General features: G+C 37.6%; 2 protein-coding genes and 1 long non-coding RNA gene across 4 annotated transcripts in view; 2 read left to right on the plus strand and 1 right to left on the minus strand.

Annotated features, from left to right (window-relative positions):
• Nucleotides 1-1,974, minus strand: part of pacsin1b (protein kinase C and casein kinase substrate in neurons 1b) — a 65,714-nt gene extending 63,740 nt beyond the window's left edge. For both annotated transcript variants that reach the window (XM_079839936.1, XM_079839932.1), the window contains exon 1: nucleotides 1,869-1,974. The gene's annotated coding sequence lies outside the window, so the exon portion shown is untranslated. The remainder of the gene's footprint in view (nucleotides 1-1,868) is intronic.
• Nucleotides 1,975-5,805: 3,831 nt separating this feature from the next.
• Nucleotides 5,806-17,938, plus strand: rps10 (ribosomal protein S10). Its single transcript, XM_079840205.1, has 6 exons — nucleotides 5,806-5,863; nucleotides 7,080-7,229; nucleotides 10,789-10,963; nucleotides 14,494-14,571; nucleotides 17,719-17,774; nucleotides 17,860-17,938. The coding sequence occupies exons 2-6, from the start codon at nucleotides 7,080-7,082 to the stop codon at nucleotides 17,899-17,901; spliced, it is 501 nt and encodes a 166-aa protein (XP_079696331.1). The 5' UTR covers nucleotides 5,806-5,863; the 3' UTR covers nucleotides 17,902-17,938.
• A 1,359-nt stretch (nucleotides 17,939-19,297) lies between these two features.
• Nucleotides 19,298-23,036, plus strand: LOC307140555. The gene is made up of 2 exons (XR_013818255.1): nucleotides 19,298-20,158; nucleotides 20,359-23,036. It is a non-coding gene; the product is annotated as an uncharacterized lncRNA (long non-coding RNA).
• Nucleotides 23,037-24,345: the final 1,309 nt, after the last annotated feature.

Raw genomic sequence — 24,345 nt, forward strand, 5'->3', positions numbered from 1 at the left:
TGTCTGTCTGTCTGTCTGTCTGTCTGTCTGTCTGTCTGTCTGTCTGTCTGTCTGTCTATCTATCTATCTATCTATCTATCTATCTACCTGTCTGTCTGTCTGTCTGTCTGTCTGTCTGTCTGTCTGTCTGTCTGTCTATCTATCTATCTATCTATCTATCTATCTATCTATCTACCTGTCCGTCTGTCTGTCTGTCTGTCTGTCTGTCAACCTACCTGTCTGTCTGTTTGTCTGTCTGTCTGTCTGTCTGTCTGTCTGTCTGTCTGTCTGTCTGTCTGTCTGTCTGTCTATCTATCTATCTATCTATCTATCTATCTATCTATCTATCTATCTATCTCTATCTAACATTCTATCTGTCTGTCTGTCTGTCTGTCTGTCTGTCTGTCTGTCTGTCTGTCTGTCTGTCTGTCTGTCTATCTATCTATCTATCTATCTATCTATCTATCTATCTATCTATCTATCTATCTATCTATCTATCTATCTCTATCTAACATTCTATCTATCTGTCTGTCTGTCTGTCTGTCTGTCTGTCTGTCTGTCTGTCTGTCTGTCTGTCTATCTATCTATCTATCTATCTATCTATCTATCTATCTATCTATCTATCTATCTATCTATCTATCTATCTATCTATCTATCTATCTCTTTTTCTGATAGACTGTATAACCTTCAAAACCGTCAAACTTTAAGCTTTCAGAACTTCTTCAAACTTTCTGGTCCTGCTTTCTCAAGCCAATTTATTCCTCATTCTTCTGAAAGACGTGTTGACTGGTCCAATTAAGCCTTGTACTGTTATGGTGTGTGGGATGTTTTAACAAAAAACGGTACAGTTATGTTAATAACACCGGTGCTATGATACAGAAATGCTGCCCAGGGCATATTAGGGTGCGTTTTTGCCACCTATTGGTGAAACATTGCCAGTGCGTTTCCTTCAGTGTGTGTTGGGCCAGCGTGTCATACTGCAGTAAAGCTAAATGTTTAGTGACGTCATAATATTAAGCACAATATTTATAAGCTGCTTTGCATTTTTGGCATGCACAAAGGTATCTGTACAGTATATGTGCACTAACCGGTTCTGGCAAACCTCGTCCTATAAATGTAATATTGCATGAAAGGCTCTTGGGAATAATGGTGGAGGGAATAATGCTAATGTTATCTACTATTTATGTTAGTACATTTTGTGTGATGCTAATGTCATCTATTATTTAGGTTAATACATTTTGGGTGGTGGTGGAGGGAACAATGCTAATGCCATCTACTATTTATGTTTATAAAGGGGGCAGATAAATATAAGAATATTATTCTTCCATCTGCTCCTTTCTGATCATGGAAATGTAAAGGAAAACTTCAAATGAATTTTACGTGCCTTGTACAAATAATCCATTTTCATGAAAGGAATAAAAGAGAAATGAATGAATGAATGAAAAAGGCGCAGGTGGTCCGCGTATGAAAGCAGATGGAGGTGTTGCAATGTTAACTTCTCAATGTGTTGTTCCTGTAAGGTTCATTCCCACAAGTCCACAAACCTCCGCCTAAACACATCTCCGCCTCGCAACACAGATGGAAAACACTGCTCACTCCCAAACACAAAATGTGCCGAAATATTAACCAATACATTACTTGTTAAACATGAATCCATAGAGGTTTAGTTCAGTTTTAGCAAATTGAATGGAGCCATTGCTGTTGACATGTTTCCAACCAGGCCGATAGATTTAATCTCTTTCATAATATAGGCCTTACTTTCAAAGGTCAACCTAGAAACGCCTTGTACCAAATTGGAGCAAACTTGTTATAAAGTACCATAATAACATCCAAATCAAACCATTAAATGCTGTAAACGTTGAATGTTGAGAGTTAAATTGCACACTTACTTCTCATGTATGACGGATGTGGATGCTTTCTGTCACGACAGCGATCTTAAGATATGAAGAGTGAAGGATAAGAGTAACATCCTCTAGCATTCGACTCTGTTGTTGTGGACTTGATGTCACAACAGGACAGTATTTATAGTCAAAACAGGCGATGCCTGAATTATACTGGCCACTGTTTTACATACATACAAGGACTGAGGACATGCAATATGCAAATAGGTTACCATATGCACGATCAGGCATATTATTATGAGATTATTCCTAATATTGTGTTGGTCCCTGGACTCCACTAGAAGTTGTGCGGTGGTATAAGGCACCAAGATGTTAGCAGCAGATCTTTTAAATGAGCCTTGGCCGCCCATGACCCTATATATACTGTATTATAGGCTATTTGTCTATTGTATACTTCACACTGTCAGTGGTCATAATGTTATGCCTGATTGGTGTATATGAAGGCCACAGGTAAATATAACGTTTATTATAAAGGGTTGATGTGAAGATTGTTTTGAGTTATTGTTTTAAGAAATCATTACAATATAAAAATATGAATATTATTCGCGATTAATCGCAATTAATCGCAAAATGTTTATTAATTCGTTACTTTTTGTAATCGACTGACATTAATATAAATATATATATAATTCACTAAACTTCCACCAGTTGAACAATACAAGGACAGACACGAAACTGCACTTTTGATTCTTTCAAATAAACAATATTGCATAAATTATTGTTGAACTGACTAATGTGTGTAAAATAAAAACTTTAACATTTTGATGGTAAATCCACTATTGTTCTACAGTCTATAAAGTATTTAATGCAATTACGTCTGTAATTAAATTTCAGAATTACTTGTTTCTTCAAGGGAAAAGCAAAAAAAATTTGAATAATTATATTATAGGCAAACACTAGTGAAGTATTTTTACTTTCTACTCAAGTAATTTTCCAAGTATATACTTTATCAGTGTTTTTCTTTGGAAAAGGTTTACTTCACTACATTCCAAAGCATAATATTGTACTTTTTACTGCATTACGTTTCATATTGAATATCATTTAATACGTAATTACGTAAAAAATGTAGTACTTTCTTGCCTTTACTCAAGTAAAAGTAATTCAAAGTTTTTACTTGAGTACAAGTAAGAGAGTACTACATTTTTAATGTAATTAAGTACTAAAGGTAAAAAAAATTTTTTTATTTATGAAACGTAGCAGTAAAAAGTACAATATTATGCTTTCAAATGTAGTGAAGTAAAAGTTTTCCGATAAAGTATAAACTTGAACAATGTACTTGAGTAGGAACTAAGTACTCTCGCCTCGCTCTATATATACTGAATTATAGGCTATTTGTCTATTGTATACTTCACCTGTCAGTGGTCATAATGTTATGCCTGATCGGTGTATATGTAGGCCACAGGTAAATATGACATATATTATAAAGGGTTTATGTGAAGATTGTTTTGAGTTATTGTTTTAAGAAATTATTACAATATAAAAAATATGAATATTATTCACGATCAATCGCAATTAATCGCAAAATGTTGATTAATTAGTTACTTTTTGTAATCGACTGACAGCACTAATATAAATATTTATATATAATTACTAAACTTCCACCAGTTCAACAATACAAGGACAGACACGAAACTGCAATTTTGATTCTTTCAAATAAACAATATTGCATAAATTATTCTTGAACTGACCAATGTGTGTAAAGGGAGAAGGCTCCAATTAAAAACTTTAACATTTTGATGTTAAATCCACTATTGTTCTACAGTCTATACAGGATTTAATGCAATTACATCTGTAATTCAATTTCAGAATGACTTGTTTATTCAAGGGAAAAGTAAAAAAAATTGAATGATTAGATTATATATAGGCAAACACTAGTGAAGTATTTTTACTTTCTACTCAAGTACATTTTCCAAGTATATACTTTATCAGTGTTTTTCTTTCCAAAGCATAATATTTTACTTTCTACTGCATTACGTTTCATATTGAATATCATTTAATACGTAATTACGTAAAAAATGTAGTACTTTCTTGCCTTTACTCAAGTAAAAGTAATTCAAAGTTTTACTTGAGTACAAGTAAGAGAGTACTACATTTTTAATGTAATTAAGTACTAAAGGTAAAAAAACCTCTTTTATTTATGAAATGTAGCAGTAAAAAGCACAATATTATGCTTTTGAATTAAGTGAAGCAAAAGTTTTCCTATAAAGTATATACTTGAACAATGTAGAAGTACTGTCCGCCTCGCTCTATATATACTGTATTATAGGCTATTTGTCTATTGTATACTTCACCTGTCAGTGGTCATAATGTTATGCCTGATCGGTGTATATGTAGGCCACAGGTAAATATGACATTTATTATAAAGGGTTTATGTGAAGATTGTTTTGAGTTATTGTTTTAAGAAATTATTACAATATAAAAAATATGAATATTATTCACGATTAATCGCAATTAATCGCAAAATGTTGATTAATTAGTTACTTTTTGTAATCAACTGACACTAATATAAATATATATATATAATTACTAAACTTCCACCAGTTCAACAATACAAGGACGGACACGAAACTGCAATTTTGATTCTTTCAAATAAACAATATTGCATAAATTATTCTTGAACTGACCAATGTGTGTAAAGGGAGAAGGCTCCAATTAAAAACTTTAACATTTTGATGTTAAATCCACTATTGTTCTACAGTCTATACAGGATTTAATGCAATTACATCTGTAATTCAATTTCAGAATGACTTGTTTATTCAAGGGAAAAGTAAAAAAAATTGAATGATTAGATTATATATAGGCAAACACTAGTGAAGTATTTTTACTTTCTACTCAAGTACATTTTCCAAGAATATACTTTATCAGTGGTTTTCTTTCCAAAGCATAATATTTTACTTTCTACTGCATTACGTTTCATATTGAATATCATTTAATACGTAATTACGTAAAAAATGTAGTACTTTCTTGCCTTTACTCAAGTAAAAGTAATTCAAAGTTTTACTTGAGTACAAGTAAGAGAGTACTACATTTTTAATGTAATTAAGTACTAAAGGTAAAAAAAACTCTTTTATTTATGAAATGTAGCAGTAAAAAGCACAATATTATGCTTTTGAATTGAGTGAAGCAAAAGTTTTCCTATAAAGTATAAACTTAAACAATGTAGAAGTACTGTCCGCCTCGCTCTATATATACTGTATTATAGGCTATTTGTCTATTGTATACTTCACCTGTCAGTGGTCATAATGTTATGCCTGATCGGTGTATATGTAGGCCACAGGTAAATATGACATTTATTATAAAGGGTTGATGTGAAGATTGTTTTGAGTTATTGTTTTAAGAAATTATTACAATATAAAAAATATGAATATTATTCACGATTAATCGCAATTAATCGCAAAATGTTGATTAATTAGTTACTTTTTGTAATCAACTGACACTAATATAAAAATATATATAATTCACTAAACTTCCACCAGTTCAACAATACAAGGACAGACACGAAACTGCACTTTTGATTCTTTCAAATAAACAATATTGCATAAATTATTATTGAACTGACCAATGTGTGTAAAGGGAGAAGGCTCCAAAACATACAAATTTAAACACATTAAAATGTTAAAGGCTATTAAATACATACATTTGAACGTTTTGATGTTAAATCCACTATTGTTTTATAGAGAATTGTTCTGTATTTAAATGCTTTTGGATGTAGTGAAGTAAAAGTTTTCCAAAGAATAAAACTAATAAAGTATATACTTGAAAAATGTACTTGAGTAGAAAGTACCGTCCGCCTCGCTCTATATATACTGTATTTTAGGCTACTTTTGTCTGTTGTATACGATTTCTTGACGAACTAATAATACCTCCAGTTCACAAGATGGCGCTGCCCGCTGCACACGTGACCGTATAAAGCGCGGCGAAATAATAGCGGAAGAACAGCTGATGACGTTCTTTCCGGCTCCGGTCTCTCAGCAAGCGTAAAGGTAGGCCGAAACAAGAGCCGAAAATCCGTTCAAAATCTCCATCATCTTATTATTTAAAGTGTGTTTTCCAGCATATTCGCTTTCAACGAACTCCTAATAATCAATTTATGTTAGTCTTGAGTAAATATGCCGAGGGGAAATGCTATTTATAAGTCAGGATGTGTCGCTGGTGTTTGCGGGACGGCGCGAGAGTCGCCACAGTCGCAAACAATGATTTAAATAACGTCAAATAAAAGATTTATGGTTGTTGTTCATGGAGAGAAGTCATTTAAACACCATAATATTTGAAACTGGTGTATTGTGTGGTACTCAAGAGGCGGGCAGGATGACATCTCAGTAAAAGTACCATGTTTTACACTCGGTCGTGATACTAGCGCTATTATACTTGAATATAGTCGTTTAATATTGTGATAATACCCAGCATCACTTGTTTTTAAGTGGCTCTGCGTTGATTTATTGATGATTATCGCATAAAATATGCCTGGCATACTTGTATTAAGAAGCTGTCAAAGAATAGCAGGGTCTTAAGTGTTTTCTTAAAGGGATAGTTCACCCAAAAATGAAATTTACTCTCCCCTAAAGTCATCCTAGGTGTGTAAGAGCTAAATTAATAATGTCTGTTTCTGTTTTAAAGTCCATCCATCCATATTTATACTATGAAGCTGGTGGGAAATGTTAAGAATATCATTGTGTATCTATATCATACTGATAAACTATAACTTGAATGCAATCTGTGTAAGAATGTAATGAGTGTAAAACATATTTTAATAGAAAGTCCTTTTTTAAATAATATTAGAGAACGGTTTTATTCAGAAAACACATTAATGGACATTTTAAAGGTTTCTCCTGGAGTAATTTTAGAATTTCTGTCAAATATTAAATTGAAAGATTCTATGTAGTTGATGTTATTATTTCTGTTGTTGTTATTGGTGTATATGCCTGATTTTTGATTAGATTAGATTAATTTATTTGTAAGGGGACAATGCAATTTCGTAAAAAAGCCAGAATTAGCCAAAAGGCTATTTTTCATAGTGATTGTTTTTAAGACAAAATTGTTGAATTATTGTAAACAATGTATTGAAGTGATACTGCTGATTGCCATGATGAATATAGCTATTGTTGCTGATATGGCATTAAATCATAAATAACTTGAATGCAATGTGAGACACATATCACAGATGTAGTAATAATAAAGCATGTTTATGATTCTCTGCAGATGTTGATGCCCAAGAAGAACCGCATTGCTATCTATGAGCTGCTCTTTAAAGAGGGCGTCATGGTGGCCAAAAAAGACGTTCATCTCGCAAAACATCCCGAGCTCGCAGACAAGAACGTGCCCAACCTTCACGTGATGAAGGCCATGCAGGTGAGCCCGACACACACACACACACACACACCTTACCAGAGATGTATAGTAACGAAGTAGAACTACTTCACTACTGTACTTAAAGGAACTGTATGTAGGATTGTGGCCAAAACTGGTACTGCAATCACTTTCAAATTACTGTAGAGCAGTGTATTCCCTCTCCCCCTCCTTAGACATTTTTTTATCCAAAAAGTTTGTAGCTGCAACTGTGGTAACTAGAGCAGAGCTGGCAACCCGGATGCCGAAACACTACTGACTTCGTGATTGGTCGACAGGTGGAGGGTGGCGCTTCAGGCCAAAACACAACATGTCAACATCAACATCAGTTGAGGGCTGCAACTTCACTTTTAAAATGACAATATCCTGGCCGGACTACTGTTGTCAGTGATATAAGTATTTGAAATTAACATGATTTCTTAATGTCTAGTGACATATCAGGGCCATTTTATGATTAATTGAAATACATTTCTTACATACAGTTCCTTTAAGTACTAAAAGGCAGTATCTGTACTTTACTAGAGTATTATTTTTTTCTCCTACTTCCACTTTTACTTCAGTACATATTTTCAATGAGTTTAATACTTTTACTCCGATATTTTTTTATGTGCTGCATCGTTACTCATTACAATTATAAAAATGTTACGAATCATTCCATTCCAAACCCACATTACCGCGCATGAGAGAGAGAGAGCGCGCGAGAGTACGAGAGAGAGAGTGCGCGAGAGTACGAGAGAGAGAGAGCGCGCGAGAGTACGAGAGAGAGAGTGCGCGAGAGTACGAGAGAGAGAGAGAGCGCGCGAGAGAGAGAGAGAGCGCGCGAGAGAGAGAGAGCGCGCGAGAGTACGAGAGAGAGAGAGAGAGCGCGCGAGAGTACGAGAGAGAGAGTGCGCGAGAGTACGAGAGAGAGAGCGCGCGAGAGTACGAGAGAGAGAGTGCGCGAGAGTACGAGAGAGAGAGAGAGAGAGCGCGCGAGAGAGAGCGCGCGAGAGAGAGAGAGCGCGCGCGAGAGTACGAGAGCGCGCGCGAGAGTACGAGAGAGAGAGAGAGAGAGAGCGCGCGCGCGAGAGAGAGAGAGAGCGCGTGCGAGAGAGAGAGAGAGAGAGACAGAGCCCCGCGAACGCGCATTCACTGTCTTTAAAACAACACGAGCGTCTTGCGCTCAAATTGCTCTATTTGTTTACATAGTTAATGTGCACTGTGAAGTAACATATACAAACAATGAACAGCTGTATTTTTATTAACTAAGATTAACAAAGATTAATAAATACAGTAAAAAATGTATTGATCATGGTTCATGTTAGTTATTAGTCTAATACATTAACTAATGTAATGTTAACAAATCAAACCATATTGTAAAGTGTTACAAACAAATCATTTACTCAGAACACCTCTTGAAATGAGAATATAAGTGTGCTTACCCCTTTTTTTTTTTAGTAAGAGTGGTTATAAGATTTAATCTTAATGAACTACAGTATTTTCAGGTTATTTATATGACAATATGTAGAAAAATGACCTACCAACATTGTGATTGTCCTTTAGCTTAATCATTTGAAATAATAAAAACAATATGATGTTCAAACTTTTGACTACTTTCTTTAATAACTACATAACACAATACTTGTACTTTTACTTTCAGTACTTGAGTAGTACATTTTAAAATAAACTACTTGCAATACTTAAATACAAAAAATGTTGAATACTTTAGTACTTCTACTTAAGTGTGGTGCTTAAAGAGCACTTCAACTTCTACTCAAGTCACTTTTTTGATAAGGAACTTGTACTTTTACTCAAGTATGTGTCTCTAGTACTTTATACATCTCTGCACCCTACCCATGTGATGAAGGCCATGCAGGTGAGCCCGACACACACACACACACACACACACCCTACCCATGTGATGAAGGCCATGCAGGTGAGCCCGACACACACACACACACACACACACACACCCCCTACCCATGTGATGAAGGCCGTCTGACCAATCAGTGACCGAGGCTGTGTCCAAAATCACATGCTCTCTTGTGTGGTTTGATTCGGTGATTACATTCATACTTTATAGCAGTCGTGACGCAATCTCAGGGTTTTTCCTGGGTCAAAAATGGTCTTCGGTGGTGGTTGACACACACACACACACACACACGTGATCTGCGAGCGCAAAATTGACAATACATTTAAAAAATGCTTGTAATTTTGACATCTTATGTATGATCTCTTACATCGATGTTTGTTTCTTTTGTTCCTCATTCTTTACACCATTTACAGAATTGTTTTGGTATATAATCATATCAATATTAAAAATTAACAAATAGCCTAATTTTCTGCCATATGCAATTTAATTAAAATTATCAGCTAGCTAATAACAACAACCACTTTATTCTGGGTTCACCTCACTTCAGTCTAAATGATTTTAGGCTATTTATTTTACTACACATTGTCAACAGAAATAAGCTGAAATACTGTTGATAATTAAATAATTCTTACACCCACTCTTGCTAGATTGGGTAAGCACACTTGTGTTCTCATTTCAGATGCGTTCTGAGTAAATGATTAAACTGATTTGTGAGTTCAGTGTTGGACAGTTCACTTGTTCTAACCAGTTGTTAAAATGATTCGGTTCAAAGGAGTCATATAGGTCATGAATCGGACATTAGCACACGCTTTGTGCGAATCCCGTCTGTTAGAACATCGCGGAAGATTTGTCAACACACAGAAAACTCTCTTTTATGAGTGCTGTGTTTATCAAACACTTTCTCTTCTACTTGGGGCCCTATGAAATCCGTTTTATTTTTTCCCAAATTCCGTTTTAATTTTTACTAATTCCTTTTTTTTTTTTTTGGGAATTCAGTTTTTTTTACCCTTAACTATTATTTTAGTCGTAAAAAGAGTGTGTTTTTAATGTTAATATAATAGAACAGAAAACATAAAATAGGAATGACCTTAAATTTATTAAGGTAACAAACATCATATTTACTTTTCAGGACAAATACTGCAACATAACACTGCACTTCAAGTCACAACTAAATATTAGTGCTGTGAATTGATATTTAAAAAAATGATAATTAATCGCATTTTTTCTGTAATTAATCATGATTAATTGCAATTAAAAACATTGGAGATTTTGATATTGTAGTAATTTCAGTTACTCTCCAAATTAATTCAGAAACAATTTAAAGACGGCATATTTTAAATGTGTGTTGTAATGGCATCTTTTTATGAATGAAGGCCAGTATCACTGATATTAATGTCTAGCCACTTCGCCATACTCTCAGTGTTTTGAAGGCGGAGCTGAAATGACGGGAGGGATTGTGTCGCCCAGATTTGCTTCACCCGGTCTGCATTTTCGCCAGACATTTGTTCTTCTCCCACACAAAACAGTGTTTCATTCCAAATATGTCAAATTCCGGGAAATTCCGCGTTAACAATAGATTCCGTGTTAATATGCCAATTCGGTGATCGCGGAAATCATAGGGCCCTATCTACTATACAGAAGGGAAGTGTGTGTGTGTGATTTCAGATGCAGCCGATGTGAGTGTGTATTAAAGTACTTGTACCTCCGCAGTCTCTGAAGTCATGTGGGTACGTGAAAGAGCAGTTTGCTTGGCGCCACTTCTACTGGTACCTGACCAATGAGGGCATCCAGTACCTGCGGGACTTCCTCCACCTGCCCCCAGAGATCGTGCCCGCCACCCTCCGCCGCCAGACCCGCCCAGAGACCGCCAGACCCCGTCCCAAGGGTAAGCCCACCTTCAGGATCCAAACACACACACTGGAGCATTCAATCACATGGTAGACATTGCCAAGACCATATATGTGACCAATCACGGAAAGTAGGGACACAAGTGGGTTAGGCTTGCTACGATAGTCGGTGTTGCCGGTGTTACATCACTTGCCCACCGTGGCACCGCCCACCGTCTTTTTGATTTTTTTTTTATAGTAATAAAATAATTTAGTTCAGTTAGAGAACAGACAATACAAATAAAAACTAAACGTGTCTGCTTAATAAAGCAGGATCCGACCGTGAGTCGCGGCAGCAGAAGGAGTCATTCATCAGATTTAAGAGTGAGGAGCTAACTGAGATGATCGCGCAAGATTTGGTTTCAAAGCAAAACGTAAAAGCGCCTATTTAAGGGAGTTTGTCGTTTTGTTGTTGTGTTTTTCATTAAAAATAATAGGCTAATGAACCCACAATTCAAGCAACCCGCAGCCGAATTGGCGCTAATTAAAAAACGAAAGTAAAATGTGCACGGCCGCACAGAGCACGCATTGTTTCCTTTCGCCTGGCTCCGCAGTGCGAGCGCGGATTTATTTTTGCCGCGCGCACCCTTGCGCTCGTGCGGGCGCGTCGAGTATAAACGAGGCTTTACGGACGAACTAACAAGTGTGCATTCATGGCGTGCATCTCAATCATAGACTGATCAATGCTTGATCAGTGCCCTGACTACTGAACTAGGGAACTGATTGAGACGCGCCCATGGCCTCACAGAGCGCGCATTTACAGACGAGCTGTCATTCACGGTGTGCGCGCGCACTGGCGCGTTTTCAGTTCAGAGCGGTCGTGTGCATGTTACTTTCGGTTAGATAGAATTAGTGATTTAAAAGCCTCCGCCGGTGATACCGGTATTACCGGTGTTGTCACACATCAATTAACCGGTGGGAAAATTTCCTCACCGTCACATCCCTAAAGTGGGGCATTTTGAGTTATTCACAGATTCTGAAAGTGTAGTTTTTAAGCTTTCCAGTGATGTGTAATACATGGAAATCAGATTTTCACCTGCTGGGAGTGACAATAGGGCTCATTTACATCTCATCATTTAGGGCGCTAACACCTCCCTTGTTTGGTCCGGATTTTCGGACTTTTCAGTTTGGTCCGAAATCAAAATTACAGGTGTGAAACCTCCCCTGACCACGGGCCGGACCAAACAGACGAGATTTGGTCAGACGAAAAGAGGTCCGGATCAAACTAAACAACGGTTCGGTTGGTTTCTAGTGTGAAAGCATTTACTGTACGGTTCGGACTTTCAGAGCATTTACAGGAACTTCCTGTTTATGTTTAAATATTATAATGCCATTTTTAAATTCATTCTAGGCTACATTGATTATGAAAAGTGAAAAAATGCGCAATATGTCAAGACAGAAATTATTTTGAAAGAAATTTTGCTTAGAAAGCCTTTCTTTAATGTGAATTTCGTTTTGTATAAATTGTATCTTAATTTTAATCAATGTTTGAATCAGATAATTGCCTAGATTTAATAAATAAGAAGCAAATAGTCTAAAGCAGACAATAATCGCGGGAGCGATCACATGCTTTACACATGAACTGGAGCGTCTCAAATAAACCCAAACTCAGCAGATACTCGTCTCACAAACATGAGGAATATGTGAATATAAAGCTTAATGTCCACTTTTAAACGTAACAAAAAGACACTGTTCAATAGTGGCGGTGATATGCGTCCGTTCATTCATTCTTGTCAAAGACGCACGTCAGACGTCAGACACACGTCCGTTTATAAACCAATCACAGTCCAGATGCCGCCCACATGATGAAGACGAGTGGACACAAGTGTGATATTTTCAGTTCTTTAGTGCGCTCGCATAATTGCAATGTGAAACCAAACCAAATGTATCAACCTGAACTTCGGCTCGGACCTTGGTGCGGACTTTCAGGAGTGAAAACGCCCATCGATAAGCCATACTATTAATAATAAAGGATAATGTGCATTGTTAATGTCAGTAATTTATCTTTTTTAACTTTTATAAATTATTTAGAGACAACACACAGTACCTCACGCGGGAAACACTTAACGTAACGCCTAAATGCAAGTAACAAATGTAAATCAAGCATAGTCCACGAAGTGTTGGCGAAATAACACATTATCAGACTGGAGAGAATAATCTGGAATTTCTTCCAGAACATTTCTTGCACAGAATAAATCCAGGCACTTTCAAGGACCTGTATGTGTGTTTATTTTCAGTCATGTTGTTGTCCTCAGGTTAAAGATGATCGTGTTGCTGCTTTACTGCTTCAGACTTTGTGTTATCTGGGAGGTTTGCACTTTGTATCAGCTGCTCATTATTGCTTTAGCACTGCCAGCAGAGATCTGTGCGCGACCAGGGTTGCCAGGTTTTCTCAACAAAACCCACACAATTGCTACTCAAAACAAGCCCAATCTCGTTTCAGGGGGGCTTCTCCGGCTTTTGGGTTTTTTTTGGCATGGTTGCCTACTAAAATTTGCATTCCCAGGGCTAAATATCACATAATTGGGCTTCAACCCAATTCATGCGGACATGAAAAACAGTGTTCAGGGTTTCCGCGGGGTCTAAAAAAGTCTAGAATTCAAAATCGAAATTTTAGGCCTTAAAAAGTCTTAAATTCGCTGAAGTATTCTGTTTTAGGTCTTAAATCATTTTAAACCGGTCTTAATTTTCCTACGTCCATGTAACGCTACTTCTACTTTAGAATGTTAATTTCATTGGTAGTTTTATCTTTCGCTAGTCCAAATATAATTAGCTGTATTACGACTACAAATGAGACCAATATGCAGCTTATATTTCAGCCAATCAGCTTTCGTGTTATTGGAGTCTCTTTCAGATTGTACCACAGACACATAAAACAGATTTTATTCTTCAGCTTTCGTGTTTCTGCGATTTACTAAATGCAACGAAAAATCAGCATGCATTTGTTTGAGATCCTGCATTATTCCTATACCAAAATAAACAAGATTTATATATTTAGTTTGTTCTATTGTCATGTGTGACTATTGTGCATCTAACATAATACATAATGTGGTATCCTAATTATGAAAAAAAATGCAAATTTCTGGAAATTACCAGTCGTTTTTATCTCAAAAAATCACTCAAAAAAATGCCGCAAAATCCTGGTGGGATTGCGCTATGAGGAAGTGCAAGTTTATTAATTTGTTCAATTTGAATAAATTAATTTACTTTGCAAGTAATTGTGACTGACCGATTTCAACCTCACAATGTATGCTTTTAAATATACGAATACTGCCATCTCAAACACGGAGAGGCTTCTTCATGATCTCAACTAACAGATTCTGAAAAAAACCGAAAATCACCAATTTTGAGAAGAAAAAAAAACACTTTATCATTTTGCTCAACTTGTGTCCCTACTTTCCGTGACTGGTCACATGTCTCATTACTACTAGAAAACCTGTGTTGTGGCTTGAATACAGTGCACAATAGTGAACACACACACACACACACACACAGTCTCTGAGACGTCTCCTGATGTGGTGTTTTTCAGGTCTTGAGGGAGAGAGACCGGCTCGCCTGGCCCGCGGTGAGGGAGACAGAGATGCTTACAGACGGTCTGCAGCTCCACGTACGTACACACACACACACACACACACACACACACACACACACACACACACACACACACGTTTGTTTTTGTGAAATGTGAGGACATTCCATAGGCGTAATGGTTTTTATACTGTACAAACCGTATTTTCTATCCCCTTACACTGACCCTAAACCTACCCATCACACACACACACACACACACACACACACACACACACACACACACACACACACACACACACACACACACACACACTCACACACACACACACAGCCCCTAAACCTACCCATCACTCACACACACACACACTGCCCCTAAACCTACCCATCTCTCTCACACACACACACACACACACACACACACACTGCCCCTGCCCCTAAACCTACCCATCACTCACACACACACACTGCCCCTAAACCTACCCATCTCTCACACACACACACACACACACACACACACACACACACACACACACACACACACACACACACACACACTGCCCCTGCCCCTAAACCTACCCATCACTCACACACACACACACACACACACACACACTGCCCCTGCCCCTAAACCTACCCATCTCTCACACACACACACACACACTGCCCCTGCCCCTAAACCTACCCATCACTCACACACACACTGCCCCTAAACCTACCCATCACTCACACACACACACTGCCCCTAAACCTACCCATCACACACACACACACACACACACACACACACACACACACACACACACACACACACACACACACACACACACACACACACACACACACACACACACACACACTGCCCCTGCCCCTAAACCTACCCATCACTCACACACACACACACACACACACACACACACACACACACACACACACACACACACTGCCCCTGCCCCTAAACCTACCCATCACTCACACACACACACACACACACACACACACACTGCCCCTAAACCTACCCATCACTCTCACACACACACACACACTGCCCCTAAACCTACACACACACACACACACACACACACACACACACACACACACACACACCACACACACACTGCCCCTAAACCTACACACACACACACACACACTGCCCCTAAACCTACCCATCACTCTCACACACACACACACACACACTGCCCCTAAACCTACACACACACACACACACACTGCCCCTAAACCTACCCATCACTCTCACACACACACACACACACACACACACACACACACACACACTGCCCCTAAACCTACACACACACACTGCCCCTAAACCTACACACACACACACACACACACACACACACTGCCCCTAAACCTACCCATCACACACACACACACACACACACACACACACACACACACACACTGCCCCTAAACCTACCCATCTCACACACACACACACACACACACTGCCCCTGCCCCTAAACCTACCCATCTCACACACACACACAGCCCCTAAACCTACCCATCACTCACACACACACACACTGCCCCTAAACCTACCCATCTCTCTCACACACACACACACACACACACACACACACTGCCCCTGCCCCTAAACCTACCCATCACTCACACACACACACTGCCCCTAAACCTACCCATCTCTCACACACACACACACACACACACACACACACACACACACACACACACTGCCCCTGCCCCTAAACCTACCCATCACTCACACACACACACACACACACACACACACTGCCCCTGCCCCTAAACCTACCCATCTCTCACACACACACACACACACTGCCCCTGCCCCTAAACCTACCCATCACTCACACACACACTGCCCCTAAACCTACCCATCACTCACACACACACACTGCCCCTAAACCTACCCATCACACACACACACACACACACACACACACACACACACACACACACACACACACACACACACACACACACACACACACACACACACACACACACACACACACTGCCCCTGCCCCTGCCCCTAAACCTACCCATCACTCACACACACACACACACACACACACACACACACACACACACACACACACTGCCCCTGCCCCTAAACCTACCCATCACTCACACACACACACACACACACACACACACACTGCCCCTAAACCTACCCATCACTCTCACACACACACACACACTGCCCCTAAACCTACACACACACACACACACACACACACACACACACACACACACACACACACACACACACACACACACACACACACTGCCCCTAAACCTACACACACACACACACACACTGCCCCTAAACCTACACACACACACACACACACTGCCCCTAAACCTACCCATCACTCTCACACACACACACACACACACACACTGCCCCTAAACCTACACACACACACACACACACTGCCCCTAAACCTACCCATCACTCTCACACACACACACACACACACACACACACACTGCCCCTAAACCTACACACACACACTGCCCCTAAACCTACACACACACACACACACACACACACACACTGCCCCTAAACCTACCCATCACACACACACACACACACACACACACACACACACACACACACACACACACACACACACACACACTGCCCCTAAACCTACCCATCTCACACACACACACACACACACACTGCCCCTGCCCCTAAACCTACCCATCTCACACACACACACACACACACACTGCCCCTAAACCTACCCAACACACACACACACACACACACACACTGCCCCTAAACCTACCCAACACACACACACACACACACACACACACACACACACACACACACACACACACACACACTGCCCCTAAACCTACCCATCACACACACACACACACACACACACACACACACACACTGCCCCTAAACCTACCCATCACACACACACACACACACACACACACACACACACACTGCCCCTAAACCTACCCATCACACACACACACACACACTGTGCAGTTAACTTTCTGTGAAAAAAAACTTATTCTGTGATTTATAAGCATTTTGAAAAGTGAGGACATGGGGAACGTCCTCATATTTCTCCCTCTTTTTGTAATACCCATGTCATTATACACATTTGTGTCCTGATATTTCACAAAAAAACACACACCCCCCAGTCTTGACCTTGGCCTCTGTGTTAAACGAGCAGTGTGTGTGTGTCCGCAGCTGGAGCTGATAAGAAGGCTGAGGCGGGTGCAGGCGCAGCCACAGAGTTCCAGTTTGTAAGTTGTGCTGTTTCTGAAGTGTTGAACTCTTGCATTGATGCCATTGGCTGTTGTGAGGCTCAGTTTGTGCTGTGTTTTGCAGAGAGGTGGTTTTGGCCGTGGTCGAGGACAGCAGCCACAGTGATTTTCCACATTATCTGTACAATAAACATTCAAAAGTGCTGTTGTGTCAGACTCCTTCATATATTGGTCGCTGGTACGTATTAATGCATTATATTTGATGGTTTATCTGACACACTTTTTGTGTTTTGGGCCCATTTTCCTGGAAAGAACCTTTCAATCTTGTGTGTATTTATTCATACATACACACATTATATATACATATACACAAAATATATATATATATATATTATATATTTAAATATAAAATTAAATTTTTTATAATGCGTTTCATTTAATGAAGTTAATATATTTTAAATATAATAACTATATTAAATTTGTTTATATAATTTAGTATATATACTAATTATATGTAATGTTTTAATATATGTATAGTTAATATTAATTAAATATTCTATTATAAATAATAAATATAATTATACACATATATATTAAATTAATTGTATATTATAAATATTTAATTATTTTTTATATATAAATTATTTATAAAAGCTATATCTTGCATAAATATTAAATACATTTAGGAACTTATATTTTACATATAATTTTATTGAATTGTTTATTTAAATTAATCATACACTAACATACATTATATATATACACTATTTATGTTTAGTTAATATTAAATAGAATTATACACATATATTAAATTAATTTTATATTATAAATATATTTAATATATAACTTATTTTGTATATATAAATTATAAAAGCTTGATCTTCCAGAACTAAAATATTAAATAAATTTTATAACTCATTTACAATATTAGATTTAATTTCTGTATATATAAATTATTTGTGTGTGTGTAGTTAATATTTATTAAATATAATTTATAATAAAATGTGTATTTAATATTTATATATTGTAATTAATTTAGCATAAATATGTAATGTTTAATATATGTATAGTTGATATTTATTGAATATATAATTATACACATTAAAATTATATTATAAATATTTAATTATTTTGTGTATATAAAAGCTCGATCTTACAAAACAAATGTATTTAATGCATCTTATTTTTATATAATTATGTAATGTTTAATATACATTATATTTATATGTATAGTTAATATTAAATAGAATTATAATTGTACAATTGTATATTATAATAAATATATTTAATAATTTGTATACATAAATTATAAAAGCTTGATCTTCCAAAATTATTACATAACTTATTTTTATTTACAATATTACATTTTTGTATAAATATATGTAATTATATAATGTAATGTTTTTATATATGTATGTTAATATTTATTAAATGGTGTATATAATAAAAATATATTTAATTATTTAATATATAAAGGCTTGATCTTACAAAACTCTCAACGTCACATAAATCAGAAATATGCAAAACCCTTTACAAACGAGACGTCAGAGGACAAACTCACTGCGACCCTGAGGTGAAATACTGGTGTTTATTAGTTGGCACATTTATATTACATTCTCATACTGGTTGATTTCACAATCCCAAAACGAAAAAGCAGAAATATTCCAGTGAAGAGACCGGCTGTGGGAGATTTCACTCATTCCATCCCAATGACTCCAGTACACCAGCGCCAGATCCGCTTACATTCACAGTCACTAACAGGGCACATTTAAGGTGCTTTCCGTGAGATTTCCGTCAAGGATGCGAGTAATTCACACGGTCAGTTTTAGACCCCAAATGCAGCAGTTAAGATCTCACATCCTTGTTTCGTCTCGTAAAGGTGGTTTGAATCACGCAGATGTGGGTACATTAGCCGCCATCAGATTAAGCATCACATGCTACACTAAAAGACTTGCAATCCGCTGCAAGATCCATGACATTAGCGGCGATAGATATCAAAGGCATGTAAACGTAAAAGTCTTGGGTTCATTACTCGATACAGTCCCAAAACTCCCAACCGCGTACCATATCTATACATCGCAACGGCATCTTTCTAACTAGTGGCTCAAGATTCACAGTATTTTGCTTTACAGAGCGGCTTCACGCAGCTGACGTTTAAAAAGAAGAGATGTTTTTACACTAAAACAACGTTGATCACATTCTCTCGGTGTTTGTAGACGCGGTCACTTCTAAAAGCAGGGTTTCCGCAGGGTCTTAAAGTCTAGAAAATCAAAATTTCAGGCCTTAAATTCGCTGAAGTATTGTTTTAGGTTTCAAATTGTTTTAAACAGGTCTAAATTTTCCTACGTCTAATGCTCATTGAAATCCTGCAGCACTTTAGCACTCTAAAAAATGTTGGGTTGGAAATGGACTTTAACCGAGCGGTTGGGTTAAATGTTTGCTTAAAACAACCCAATCGCTGGGTTAGTCCATTTTCAACCCAACATTTTTTAAAGCAAACATTTAACCCAACCGCTCGGTTAAAACAACCCAATCGCTGGGTTAGTCCATTTTCAACCCAACATTTTTTAAAGCAAACATTTAACCCAACCGCTCGGTTAAAACAACCCAATCGCTGGGTTAGTCCATTTTCAACCCAGCATTTTTTAGAGTGTGCGATTACTAAATACAACGAAAAATCTACATGTATTTTTTGAGATCCTGCATTATTCCTAAACCAAAATAATTTAGTGGATTTATGTATTTTGTTTGTTCTATAGTAATGTGTGACTATTGTGCATCTAACATAATACATAATATGGTAAATGTGGTATCTTAATCATACAAATTTCTGGAAATTACCACCACAAATTCAGTCATTTTGATCTAAAAAATAAGTAATTTATTTTAAATGTTGCGAATTCCTGGTGGGATTGAGCTATGAGGAAGTGAACATTTATTGATACAAGTTTATCGATTTGTCTAATTTGAACGTTGCAAGTAATTTTGTGACTGCATTTCCTTTTATAGATCTTAAGTTTAATTCATAATGGTCTTAAAAAGGTCTCAAAGTCTTCCATTTGACTTGGTGAAACCTGCAGAAACCCTGTAAAAGACGTTAAACCTCGAAAGATCAAGAATATTAATAGCCAAATCTACCAATGGAAAACGAGTGCCCATGAAAACATGCACATTGCATTAAACTGAAAATAAACTATATAAACACCTTCATTCAAATCGCTCTTCAGATGTCATTTAAGAGCCGTTGTGTTATTAACAAAATGTAAACATCCGCTAATAGCTAAAATTAACAAAACCATTTTACTTACATTTTTTCCCCTTGGAATAACATGAACTGTAAAAATAATTGTATTTTGATTTCATAGAGTTCGGAAATTGGCAGGTAACGTTACATTTTTGGTAACACTTCATTTTAAGGGGACGTAGTTACACTACATGTACTTCAGTGATAAATACAGCTGCAATCCAAGCACACTAAACACACCAACATCAGACCAATTAAAGACATTTTAAGACGATTGTAGGCGAAATGGCGGGAAACAAATAATATAGTCACTGATAAAACGGTTTATCACTTTTGATCAATAGGTGGCGCTGTGGCCAAACTGATGTGATGTGATCAGAGTGAGGTGTCAATGACACATGCAAAGTTTGGTGTCAATATGCCAAAGCACTGCAGAGATACAGCCTCAAGAGTCATTTTGGCTTCATGCCTCAACTTTGTTGCGACGCTATACGAAAACGGTTTTGTCTATCGACACAAAATCCTTAACTTTGTGTCGGCACGGTCTGACGATGATACGGTTAAATTTTGGTGGAAATCGGATAAACGGTTTAGGAGGAATTAGAAAAAGTAGGTTTTTAAAGAAAAACAAAATGGCGGACAGGAAGTTCGGCCAAATATGGTAAAAATGGTATATGTTCTCGCCCTGACCCAAGGAATCTATTAAGTTTAATTACAATAGGCAAATTAAAATAAAAAGTTATTGGTATTTTTGGAAATGTCATGACTTTTGGCCACAAGGTTGCGCTGCCATGAAACATACCGAGTTTCATAATCATACGTCAATGTATTTGTAAAATACAGCAATTTATGAATACTGTATTTAAGTGGCAATTTTAATTGTTTAATGTGTCTCCATACATAAGCGTGTGAAATTGTGAATCTCATTTCGTTTTGTATTTATGAGCACATTAAAAAAATAACCCACATCTTAGGCCATTAGCATAGAGTGGTTTCCTCTCGATCGGACAAACGGTTTCGAAGATATTCGCGGAAGTTGTTTAAGCGTTAAATCACAACGATGAACAAAACATAAGGTTAAACCTTGCATGCTTGGTCTCATTGGACTCTGGAATCTAAGGAGATGAATAATAAATCATAAGTCAACCAAATTCAAAGTTATAAGCATGTGAATATTTGATTTTACCACTAGGTGGCGCTGGCTTAAAACCTCTCAGGCTCCTTCAGGGCATCATGTCGATGACCCACACCGAGTTTCGTAATGATACGCTAATGCGTTCATGAAATGCAGCATTTTATTACCAAATTCAAAATGGCCGACACCCAAAATGGCTAAATAGCCTCGCATTCATTTTGGCAGCACTTTGTCAAATTCGTTCATGTGTTCTTTGAAAACGGTTTGGCGAATCGACTTGAATTCTATAACTTTCTGTCTGCATGGTCTGAAGATGATCTGGTTAAATTTTCATGAAAATCGGAGCAACGGCATAGGAGGAGTTAAATTAAAAATGGTGTTTCTAGCCCACACGGTTCAAAAGTTATTAGCGCAAGTGAAACTTTGGACAGGTGGTGGCGCTAGAGGGTTTGAGTTAGAGACTCCAAATTTGCGGTGGTGACAATTCAGACTGACCTCTTTCAGTGTGCCAAATATCACACCTTTCCCACAAAGAAACTAAATTCCTTAGCTGCACCCTATGACGTCATTTTCAGTCATGCAAATTTTACCGCCATTTTGAATTTTCCGAAAAATCTACTTTTGCGAACTCGTCCTAGATGGTTCGTCCGATTTGCACGAAATTTTTACCAGATCATCTTCAGACCATTTTGACAAAAAGTTGTGGAATTCAAGTTGATTTGTCAAATCTTCGATAAATCTATCGTCAAAATGTTTGATAAACGCGCGAACAGATTTTACGTAGCGGTTGCGAAAATACACACAAGGTTATATCTCCGCAACGCTTTATTGTATTCAATCCAAACTTGGTACATGTAATCACAATCATGACATGATGTCACATGCAGCGTTTCGGTGCAGCGCCACCTACTGGTCCGGAGATTTTGCTATTTTTGCTTATAACTTCGGAACCGTTTGTGGTGTTGTTAGATTCAGGACGTCATGCCGAGGCGACTGATATCCAATTTTACCATATCGGCCATTTTGAATTATGTGCTAAAATGCTGTATTTGATGAACTCATGAACGGATTGTTACGAAACTCGGTATGGGTCATCAGCACGATGCCCTGAAGGAGCCGGAGAAGTTTCAAAACAGCGCCACCTAGTGGATTTATATTTCAAATGCTTATAACTTTGGGTGTGGTTGACTTATTTTCATGGGAGTAACTTTTTTTGTCTCCTGAATCCTTGCCGAGTCCAACGATACCAGACTTGCAAGGTTTCGGCATATGGTTTGTGCAGTCTTCAAAACCGCTAGTCCGATCGAGACGAAACCAGCGTCAGAAGTTCGGAAACATAGGTCAAAATATTGTTAGTAATGGGGAGTAAAATCCAATCAAAGTCACAGTAAATTTTTACGTGTTTTTACATATAAATATCTATAACTCCAAAACAAAATGAGATATTTTCACCAAAATTGACACGTGTATGGGCTCACTCCGAGGACACATGAAGAATGGTAGGATTGTGCCTCTAGGTGGCGCTATAATTAAACAAAATATGGTATTGTCTCTATACAACTCAATGTTTTAATGTGGGGGTTTAACATTTTTGCTTAAAATGGTCTTCACTCATTTTTTCAGTTGGTCTGCTGCTAGCTTCCTTGTTTGCTTCTGTTGCGCTTGTTTATAAAAGTATTTGTGAAGTGTAACAAAGACACTAAAATAAAGTGCCACCAAATAAAGTGTAAGCTAGTTTTTTTCAACAGATTGCATTGAAAACTGAAGTGAATCTTCTTGTGTAGAGGGAGGACTGTGGCACTTCTTGAAGTCAACACATTTGACTTCCACATGGAGATCGGATCATGGAAAGTGTGTGTGTTTCACAGAATGGGTTTGCACTGATGAAACCAGGCGAGTGTATTAAAAAGCGAGTCAACTTTAAAAAGTGCTACAGAGAACCTGCCAAATCATGCCACCATTACATCCCAGTATGATTACAGGGGTTTCGTTTCTGCATCACTGACTGCAAAAAATATATGGTTGCAAAATGACATAATATTAACTTCGAAGTCCTTCATTAAATAAAAAGTGCGCTTGTGGAATTGCGCTCCAGTCTAATCAGGTACTAGAATAAATTAAGTGTGTTTTTGAAGTTATTTACAAGATGTCAAGAGAAAAAACAATGGTTAAGTTAAAGGGTTAGTTCACCCAAAAATGAAAATTCTGTCATTAATTCCTCACCCTCATGT

This window comes from Gobio gobio, assembly GCF_949357685.1.
Source record: "Gobio gobio genome assembly, chromosome: 17".
NCBI classification, from domain to species: domain Eukaryota; kingdom Metazoa; phylum Chordata; class Actinopteri; order Cypriniformes; family Gobionidae; genus Gobio; species Gobio gobio.